This window comes from Ictalurus punctatus, chromosome 23 (assembly GCF_001660625.3).
Source record: "Ictalurus punctatus breed USDA103 chromosome 23, Coco_2.0, whole genome shotgun sequence".
Lineage (NCBI taxonomy): Eukaryota > Metazoa > Chordata > Actinopteri > Siluriformes > Ictaluridae > Ictalurus > Ictalurus punctatus.
The window spans coordinates 3,714,921-3,725,434 of record NC_030438.2 but is presented as its reverse complement, the minus strand read 5'-3'; the positions used below and the strand labels follow the sequence as shown (position 1 = coordinate 3,725,434).

Genomic DNA, 10,514 nt, shown 5'->3' with positions numbered 1-10,514 from the left:
ATATATATATATATATATATATATAGTTACCCAGTGACATAAATCTGAATATCAAATATCCAAATAGATGCTTTATTATGTCTCGAGTGTAAATGCAACTGGCCACAAAGACGACAATTTGCGAGGTTTTATTTTTAATTAAATGTGTTATCAAATACATATTTTACCATGCTTCAACATTTTAACAAGTGAGAGAACAATGTTCACCCACGAGAGACACAAACAATATTAGAAGAAGCAAAGAAACCAAAGGCAAAAGCCGTTATGAACCTTGATTAATATAAAATACATTTTAATATGGGATACATACAAGTTTGTTTATTTATTTGTTTGTTTGTTTATTTGCCTTACCACTCATTTTCACAAATGTTGAGCTTTGGAGCAAGTGAAAGATATTGCAAAATGCACAAACAGAAAGGCTGACGTTTCATTTGTCCAACTTATTAGATAATCAAGTGTGAACTTTTAAATTGAAATTCTTGCCGAAATGCATTATGGGGTTGCGTAAAAGCTCCGCGTGAGTACTTCATTCTTATGAACGAAGTCCAAGTGTGTTCGTGATTAATTGAAATGACTGTTGATTTCCATATTGATTTTTGGGTCTGGTTTATTTGAGAGAAATGTCCGTGGAAGTGGAGCGGAAGTTTGTGTGTGACTCACAAGTCCTGGAGAAACTGAAGGATATTGGAGGTTTGTTTCATTCCCAACTCGGTTTCTGATTAAATGCTGTTATGGTTTGTAAGGATGGGACGAAATAGCGATATGACGGAATATAAAAACTTTACTTATAAGTAACATCGTCAGTGTGCGCTCAATTAGAAAAGATTGAGAAAAATAAAATTAAATAAAAAAAAAAAAAAAAAAAAAAAAAAACAACCTTGCATGATATTGGTGACTGTTGCCTATTCTGTTCAGGGGAAATTAGCTAATGAATGCAATGCAATAAAATAAATTAAAATAAATAAATAATAAGTGACTAGAAGTCGCCGAGTGACGTCATAGGCTCATTTGCGTATGAGGTGAAGTGTCACGTTCTCATTTGCATAATAAAACGTTTCATGGAGAAGTACGATTTTCGAACGGTGAATAGACTAGTATTTCTGTCAGAATGGAAAATAATAAATTACTTCCTTTTCCCTGTAGAAATACTTTTATTTTGTAAAAAAAAAATATATTTTTTTACAAATTTTTTTTCAAATTTTTATTGTAATTTTTATTTTGTAGAAATAAAGTTGCCAGATACTGTCATTTCTACAAAGAACACGCAAGAAAAGAGCTAGCGGTAAGGAGGAGTCAGAAAATAGACCTGAAGGAAATGGCTACAGGTGGAATAACTCCCTTTTATTGCTTGTAAATTTTGCCAAGAAGACTTTAAAATGAAGAACAAAGTGCAGGGGTGGGCCAAGAAAAAAAAAAGGTGATCAGTGATGGATCGTTGTTAGCACGTTTTCCTCACGTCTCCAGGGTTGGGGGTTCGAATCACACTTCTCCTGCCCAGTGTTTGCGGAGTTTGCGTGTTCTCCCCTTGCTTCAGGGGTTTCCTCCAGGTACTCATGGTTTGTAGGCCGAATGGCATCTCTAAATTGTCCGTAATGTATAAATGTGTGTGTGATTGTGCCCTGTGATGGGTTGGCACCCCGTCCAGGGTGTCCCCCGCCTGGTGGCCCGAGTCCCCTGGCATAGCCTCCAGGCTCCCCACGCCCCTGTGTAGGATAAGCGGTACAGAAAATGGATGGATGGATGATTGATCATTGTGAACAATGATAATCACTGATTGGTCGTTGGGAGCACTGGTGATCGGTGATTGATCTTTGAGAACAATCGTAATCAGTGATTGATTGTTAGAAATGATGGTGATCAGTGATTGGTCGTTGGGAACTTTGGCTCATACAAGAACAACTCGGTCAAATTGCACAGTGTTGATTCGACTGAACATGCTCTCTCAACTCGTATAACCAGCTGTTTCTCCCTCTCTCTCTTTTTTTTTTTTTTTTTTTAAATAAAGTGCCAAAACTAGCAACAAAATCACTAAGTTAGCAACACAAGACTTCTAAAGCCTTCTTTAAAGAGGTGAATGATGTTTCTACATTTTTATCTTCTAACAAGTCCACTTTAAATGAAATTCTATATAACAGACTTCTCTCACTGTATAACTGAACTCTTACACCGCTTCTGCAGTTCATTTCCTGTTACCCTTTAAAAGTACTTTTTTTTTTATCTAAAAAAAACAAAAAAAGTTCATTTGACCAATTTTTTAAATTTTTTAAATTTTTTTACAGGTTTTGTTTACAATGCCTGCATCATAAAGAAGTAACATGATTGAAATGAATACAGTTGTGTTTTAGCCCAGAATTAGTGCGTACACAAAATGTGCATAACTAACTTACTAAAATAAATAATTTACTTTAAATCTGTAATTAGGGTAAGCCAATCAACCATTTAGGGTGCTAGATGGAATCTTTTTTTTTCTCCACTGCACAATTTTATTATGTACCCTGTCCATCAGTTGAAAGCAGTCACCATAGGACCATCGCTGACCAGATGTAGGAACATGAAATGACATTTTCCCTGTCTCTTCTTTCCTCCTAGCTGTATGTCTGGGTCAGAATGAGTTTAAAGATCAGTACTTCGACTCCGCAGACTTCACATTAACCCTAAAGGATTTCTGGCTGAGAAAACGTGAAGGATCCTGGGAGCTAAAACGGCCGGCGGCATCACATTTGAACGCAGAGAAAAGAGCACAGGATGTGTGCACTAAGTACAGAGAGATCACAGAGGTGCTTCAGATCAGGGCTGAACTCATCGCTGTCATGGGCATTTCCACAGAACGCACATCCGACTCCTTACAGACGGAACAATCTAAAGATGTTCATGCTGAGTTTGAAAAATGGCTGCAGGATTTGAAACTGGAGTGCTTTGCGGAGTTCACCACCGTCAGGTGTTCTTATGCTCTGGGATACGAAGGGGACGACAGAAAAGTCCGGGTCGATCTGGACCAGGCCGATTTTGGCTACTGCGTGGGAGAGATCGAAGTTCTTGTTTCAGAAGGGGACGAGATGACGTCTGCGATGCAGTATATAGAGAAGACCGCTCAAAAATTAGGTGACTGGAGAGTAATAGACTTGTGTTGATAATATACAATACACCGTAACAATCAACAATGCATTACGGTCACTCCCACTGCATTTCATGCAGACGCACGCTGCCTAGGTAGGAAGTCAGTCAGTGAGGAAAGCTTTATTTATATAGCACCTTTTCAAAACGGTGTTTACAACGTGCTTTACAGAAGACCCCGGTACAAGGAAATAAAATCAGTAGAAAGAATCAGTCAAAATAAGCAGTAAATGACTGTGAGCAAAATGAAATAAAGGGCTAAGCAAATCAAATGGAATAACTAAAAGGATACAAATCAAATCGAGTATGGAAATGAACTGGTTTGAGAAAAGGCTTCAGGGAACAAATGCGCTTTAAGATACTTTTTAAAAGTGCAAATCGAATCACGTCGGTTGTCAAGAGTTTAGGCCCGTAGCGACTAGAGGCCGACTCCCCGCTTTTCAGCTACAACCGGCAGGTTGCAGCTGGATGACCTAAACGATCTAGCAGGAGTATATTTAGTGATCATATTATTTATCCTTTATTTAACCAGGACGATCCCATCGAGATAGCACAATCTCTTCTTCCAGGGAGACCCGGTCAAGACGGCAGCACGTCGAGTTTCACACAGAGATAACCCCCGAAAACAATACCCATAGAAAACACTTAATAAGAGTAAAATCAAGAAAAGCGCTTACAGGACTCCAAAAAACACCGTTTGCAAAAGCTTAACTAAATGGAACTACATTTTGCAGATCGTCCCAGGTCCAGGGAGCTTAAAAAGAAAAAAGCATGTTCGTCAAATTCTGAGTATACCTCGGGGACTTTTAACCGAATGTGTGTTTGAGATCTATTTGTATAAACAGTTAAGAGATTAGAAATATAGGAGGGCAATTTATTTAGAAGTGCCTTAGCGATGAACGTGTACATATGCAGTTTCCGACCATGACGCAAAGATGTCCATGCCAGTGATTCATATAGTGCACAGTGACGAGTACGTGAATCTGTACTACAAACCAAGCCTCACCCCGCACGATAGACAGAGTCCAGTCTCCTTAATAAAGATGAAGCCGCATGCATATAAACAAGGTCGCCATAATCAATTATAGATTTAAAAAAAAAAAGTACTCTCCACTATTTTCTTCCTAGCCTCGTAAGGAAAGCCGTTGTTTAGACGATAAAAGAACCCCAATTTTGGTTTAAGCTTCTTCAACAGATTATCGATGTGTACGTTAAAAGCTAGTTTTTCGTCCAACCATGTACCTAAGTATTTATAAGAGCTCTTTCAGTGGTTGTTCCGTCTAAAGTTGAAATTTTCACGATCCGTTACCTTAGAATGAGCACGACTAAAAATCATGTATTTTGTTCTCTTTTTTAAAAAATTTTTTTAAATCAATTTCAACTGTGACATAACAGTTGTATAACATTGAGTGCGTTCTGTAAGTTCCGTAGAACTTGATTTAAAGATGCCGCTGCAGTATAAACAATCGTGTCGTCAGCATACAGATGTACATCAGCGGAATCCGATCCGAAGCCTGAATCGTTGATAAAAATCCGAAAACAAAAGGGGAGCTAAACTGGATCCTTGAGGACCTCCTTTTTTTTTTTTATTTTTAATTTTTTTATTTTTTATTTTTATTTTTATACTTGATAGGAAACTATAATTGTCTAAACGTACACATTGAATGCGCTAAAAAAAAAAAAAAAAAAGTTTTCAAACCATTTTAGAGCAGCTTCACTAAAACCTATGGACCTAAGTTTCTTAGTTTCTTATTACAAAGGGGAGCACCACCATGACGACATTTGAAAATGAATAATAATCATTTTCCAGTGAAGTGATTTAAGTGCCAGAGTGATATGACTCAGCATTCTTGCAGCTGCATTCTGAACTCTTTGTAAGTGTTTAATGGAGCTCTTTGGTAGGCCAACCAAAACACTGTTGCAGTAGTCGACTCTAGATGTAACAAATGCATGTTTGACGTAGGGGATAGAATATCACGTACTTCAGAGATGTCACGAAGGTGATAATTATGCTATTTTACAAACGGCGCTAATGTTTTTTTTTTTTTACAACCGAGATCGCCGTCGAACACGATTCCGTAATTCTTAACGTAGTCGTTAGCCTTGACCGCACCATTTCTGATAAAATAAATAAATAAATAAAGTACCCCTGTCTTATCTTTATTTAGGTGCCGAAAGTTCTGTGACCTCCACAAGTTTCTGCTCTGTATGCAGTTCACAAGGGCGCTAACCGACTTGTGGGCGTCTGGTGCAAGTGAGATAGAGTTACGTGCCATCTGAATACTGATGGAAGGAGACGTTCTATCGATTTAATTATTCCAGCTGATAGCAGCATATATAAGTTAAATAGCAGAGGACCCAGCATTTAGCCTTGGGGAACACCACAAGATATCGCACGATGACTGGAGATGCATGTACCCAGTGCAACATAATCTTCCCGGACACTTAAGTAGGATCTAAACCAATCTAGGACTAGGCCTGGTAAGCCAACGCAGTTTTTCAGTTGGTCAAGCAGAATCCCGTGGTCGACTGTGTCAAAGGCGAAACTGAGATCTAAAAGAACTAGAATTGACAGATAACCCGAGTCCTTATATCGTTGCAGATCATTTAAAAGTTTTAGAAGAGCAGTTTCTGTTCTATGGTCGGAGCGAAAGCCAGACTGAAATGTCTCATTAAGATTAAGATGTCGAGATAGTTATCGAGCTGTACGGACACAACTTTTTCAACTATTCTGCCGAGAAATAGTAGATTAGAGAGAGTTTTGTAGTTACCGAGCACAGAAGAATCGAGATTGTTTCTCGTCAGCAGAGGACTAACAATAGCTGTCTTAAAGGTGTGGGTAAAAAAATTCCTTGCTGGAGGTAGGGAGGCAGCATTTATGGGCACTGTCCTGTTTGGAAGGCAGCGTGAGGACAGATGTCTTCTAATTCCCTTTATTTGAACAAATTCACCACATGAAAGTAAGTTTAAACGACTTGGCAGGCAGAACTGTCAATGCTGTTTGCAGAAAAATGAACGTTTTATGTGTGTATATATATTATAACCTGTAAAGGAACCGTAGTAAAGAGCATAGTTGTGCCAAAATTGTTATTATACATAATATTACGAGCCATGACTATTAATACAAGAATGAAATCCAGAGCAAGGCGAAATTGCATCCACTTTACTGATGATAGTTTGAAGCGAACGTTGTGATAATATTGTGTGTTGAATATCATACATTCTACAGTCCCCTCCAAAACTATTGGAACGGCAACGCCGATTAATTAGTTGTGCTGTATACCATAGACATTTGGGTTCCAGATCAAAAGGTGGATATGAGACGAGAGTTTAGTATTACGACACCCGGTTTTTAGCGATGAAAAGTATAGGAACAGATAAGTCGTGAAGTAAGTTAAAGTAAATACACTTAACATTCGGTTCCGTAACGCTTGTTTGCAATAACTGCATCAATACTGCGACTCATTAACATTGGAAGAATTCTTCTTTTGTGACGCTTTTCCAGGCTTTTACCTTTCTCAGCCGCTTTCAGTCGTCGTTTGTTTTGTGGGGGCGTTCTCCCTTCAATCTCCTCTTCAGGAGGTACACCAGTGGTTCCTTTCTTTTTCAGGACATTCCAAATGGTTATATTGGCCATGCCCAATGTTGGATGCAATGCAATGCTTTTCTCAGCTTCAAAATGGCTTGCTTTTCTCCCATACACAGCTCTCTGATCTTCACGTCGGCTTATCCTTTTTAAAGATGAAACCCGAAGGCTAAAAGCAAGAGTAGATGTTCAGAGCTGTTTATTGTTTAACCGGTCAGTCTAACAGGACACACTCGGGTAAGAAGAAACACCTGTCAGTCACATGTTCCAGTATTTTTGCTCGCCTACCGATTGGATGATCAGATACAAAAGGTGCGATGTTCTATGTGGTTTAACACATCTACATAAAAATACCAGGAAATAAATGCTGGACTTGTAAACTCTCTTCTCGTATTCATCTTTTGATCTCAAAAACAAATGAATCGGCCTCGCCGTTCCAATAGTTTCGGAGCGGACCGTATATCAGTGTTGACATGATCGTTCATTTGTATCGACACCAATTTCTGTCTTCCTCTCTTTGGCTCCGAAGGTCTCAGCAGTCAGAAGAAAACTCAGGGGAAAATGCACGTGTATCTTCAGAGATTTCGCCCAGATCACTACGCTGAGCTTCTTAAAGCTCATGTGATGTGAAATCATCGTGACTATCATTTTATTCATTAGTAATATTAATAAGGAGAAAATGAATATATGTCTGTAATAATGTGTACATTTGCGAAGTGTGATCTAGGGATGGGCGGATATGTTATCGTTTGCGATATATACCGGTAGAAAATCTCCCCACAGTAAGAATGAAGTCTTCCCGTGATGATAACGTTAAAGCCTAGTTGATGACGTATTTCTGGGGCGGCTGTGGATGAGGTGGTAGAGCGGGTTGTCCAGTAAGCGTAGGGTCGGCGGTTCGATTCCCGGCCCACGTGAGTCCACATACCGAAGTGTCCTTGGGAAAGACGCTGAACCCCGAGTTGCTCCCGATGGCAAGTTAGCACCTTGCCTGGCAGCTCTGCTTCCGTGTGTGTGTGTGAATGAGACATTTTGGATAAAAGCGCTATATAAGTGCGCCATTTACCATTTCTGTGTGCGACGGTCTGCGACCCGTTCGCGGTTCACGTGCAGGGCGAAACAGGTACGGCGGAAGGCGGACGTGAAGCCGACGAGGAGTTCATCGCTACCTCTACAATCTGGAACTGGTTTCTGAGGACCTCAAGACTGCATCCAGCGGTCACTTGTAGTCAAGAACAGTGGTGAACGGTACTGTATTTATATCGTCACTGATAGCGGTATCGCAATAAATACCTGAAAATATCGTGATCTAGTCGTACGTCCGTATCACCCATCCCTAATCCGATCACAAATAAATCAATATCTGCGGCAAGACGGTATATACTGTAGAGTTGAGGGAGTCGGGGGGGGGGGGGGGGGGGCTTTGTTCAGATCTGGGGAAAGTTTTCCGAATGTTTGTTTCAACACATTCACTGAATGTATTCATAATGATGCCAAACTTTCCTGTTATCATATTTCTTGAGATGTATATTATATAAACACGTCTGAAAACACAATACAGCTTCCTCCAGAGGTCTGAGTCAATATGCGATGGACGTGTGGACCTGAAAAGCTCGTCAGAAAATCAAATAATGGGTGTTGAAATAAATCTTACAGATTAATAAATGAAATCGTATTCCTGTGTCTAACGATGTTCGTGATCAGCTTGATTTATTACGCGGATAACATTTCTGCTCTGATCGGCGTGGTCTTTCCCAGGATGACCCGCCCCCATCCATATCCAGGGCATAATGGTTGGATGAGCATGCAAATTATGTCATGGCCTTCACAGTCAACGGATCTCTGCCCGATTATCAATCTCCGTCGAATTTCGTGCCATCGCAACAAAAGACACGTGAAGATCTTGCAGCGTGAGAACATTTTCTGCTCACAAGACGTTTCGGTCGCCATGCACGACTGAGGCAAAGTGTTTATGAAGCAGCACAGATAAATCAAGGTTCACCATTTGTAAGTCGCTTTGGATAAAAGCATCCGCTAAACGAATAATTGTAAACGTTCACCGTGTGATCCCGGCTGGAGCGGACGCCGGGAATGTGCTACCTGCCCTTCATTATGCTGAATGGAAAACACAATAGCAACCTACAATACAAGATCGTTCTAGAAAATGGGCCCTTTGTTGTTTCGGCCAAAATGTTTACCAAGACGTGGTTTAACAGGTTCGGTATGAAAGAACCTGCTCTATTTGAGCATAATTAAATATCTGTGGTCTGAATTGGAGAAAGCAGTCTAAACGTGCAAACGTAAAAAATATATAGAATATAAAAGGGTTCGAATGGTCTCAAGATTCCTTTCGGACCGTCCTTTAGCCCCGTTAGACGTTACAGGAAGAGGCTCGGTGCTAATACGCACCCCGGGTCGTATTTATTTCCTGTTATAATGTAGCTTTTAGGGTAATTTCTTTTAATTTAACGTCTCACTTTCCTGACCTTCCATTAGTACTGCGAATCACCGGATCATCTCATCTCATCTCACGAGGTTATACATTTGGAGCGGTGCACTGATGGAGTTTGTCATTTCTACAGGATCAATGTTATCACGTAGGATGAGAGTCTCTGAGCCCGAGTACCAGAGTGAAAGGTCAGTTCTTGGTCCACTCGTGTACTACATCTCTGGGCTCAGTGATCAGGTCTCGTGGCTCCTCCTGTTACTTCCAGCGGTCCAGTTTCAGCGAGTCCGTGCCCACGATCGCCTCAGATTCCAGTTCTCAGCCGACAGGAGTGGAACCGGATGCGGTCGTCCGCTGTCGTAGCTCATCCGCATCAAGGTCCGATGTTTTGTGCGTGTCGAAATGCTTTTCTGCTCACCACGGTTGGAAAGAGCGTCTACGAGAGTTACGGGCGAACCAACTCGCGTCGGTTTGTACGTTCCCGTTAAAGTCGCCTCGGGTAAAATCTTACTTTTTATAGAGTCTAGCCAGTGCTAGAAGTGGAATTTTCTGTGAAATTTATGTATTGAACACACGACGACTAGAATCTATTGATAAAATGCAATCAATATGGACAACGAACATTTAGAATTACTACTTAGAAGCATAATCTAAAAATCAATATTAGTTCATCATAATTTAGATGTGTAAATCAATATTTAGAAGCATAATCTAAAACCATAGAAGACTTTCTAATCGAGTTACATTCGAAGTGTGTACCGAGTTCGAGGAATTGTGTCTTATTGCCAAGTAGTTTTTTTAAATTTTTTTTTTGGGTATCATCCTGTACCTTTCTACACAGCAATAAATTAGCATTAGACATTCGCTGAAACTATTTCCACAACCAAAACGTTTTGAAGCTTGCAAACCAATGATAAAATAAAAGATAAGGCTTCCAGCAAAAAAAAAAAAAAAAGAACCTCGAGCTAGGACGAAAGCCAGAGAACCATTAATGGAGCGGAAGGGAATTGGGTGAGAGCCAGAAATTCATTAAAGTGTAGAGGTGAATTTAGGACAGAGTAAAAAAACAACAAAAAAAAATAAACAAAACCCCGGCCTTATAAAAACCTTTCTAAAAAACAATTAACTATGCATGCGCCACAAATGTAAGAGATGATTAATTGTTAAATGATGAATAATTAATTGTGGCGAAGAAGATCGGCCTGTTCTTTTAATGAGAAAAGGTCAAACCATGAGCTCGCTGTTGCAGAAAGGTATAAAAATACATGTTTGAATAATTTCGACCTTCTAGACTGTCATTTTTATTGTTTTAAATAAAGTTTCATTTCTTTTGATATCCATAACCCTTGATCTCTGGAAGTTTTTTTT

The 10,514-nt window shown here is 39.8% G+C and overlaps 1 protein-coding gene across 1 annotated transcript; it reads left to right on the top strand.

The window, feature by feature from the left end:
- Positions 1 to 500: 500 nt before the first annotated feature.
- On the top strand, positions 501 to 10,489 carry thtpa (thiamine triphosphatase). Its single transcript, XM_017453297.3, has 3 exons — positions 501 to 690; positions 2,590 to 3,102; positions 7,230 to 10,489. Exons 1-3 carry the CDS (start codon positions 621 to 623, stop codon positions 7,328 to 7,330), a joined length of 684 nt encoding a protein of 227 aa, XP_017308786.1. The 5' UTR covers positions 501 to 620; the 3' UTR covers positions 7,331 to 10,489.
- Positions 10,490 to 10,514: the final 25 nt, after the last annotated feature.

Bases quoted from the DNA above. Each gene is read 5' to 3' on its own strand.
- thtpa (XM_017453297.3), top strand. From the start codon at position 621: ATGTCCGTGGAAGTGGAGCGGAAGTTTGTGTGTGACTCACAAGTCCTG. The intron at 691-2,589 runs GTTTGTTTCATT...CTTTCCTCCTAG, and splicing joins GAAACTGAAGGATATTGGAG to CTGTATGTCTGGGTCAGAAT. The intron at 3,103-7,229 runs GTGACTGGAGAG...TTGGCTCCGAAG, and splicing joins GAAGACCGCTCAAAAATTAG to GTCTCAGCAGTCAGAAGAAA.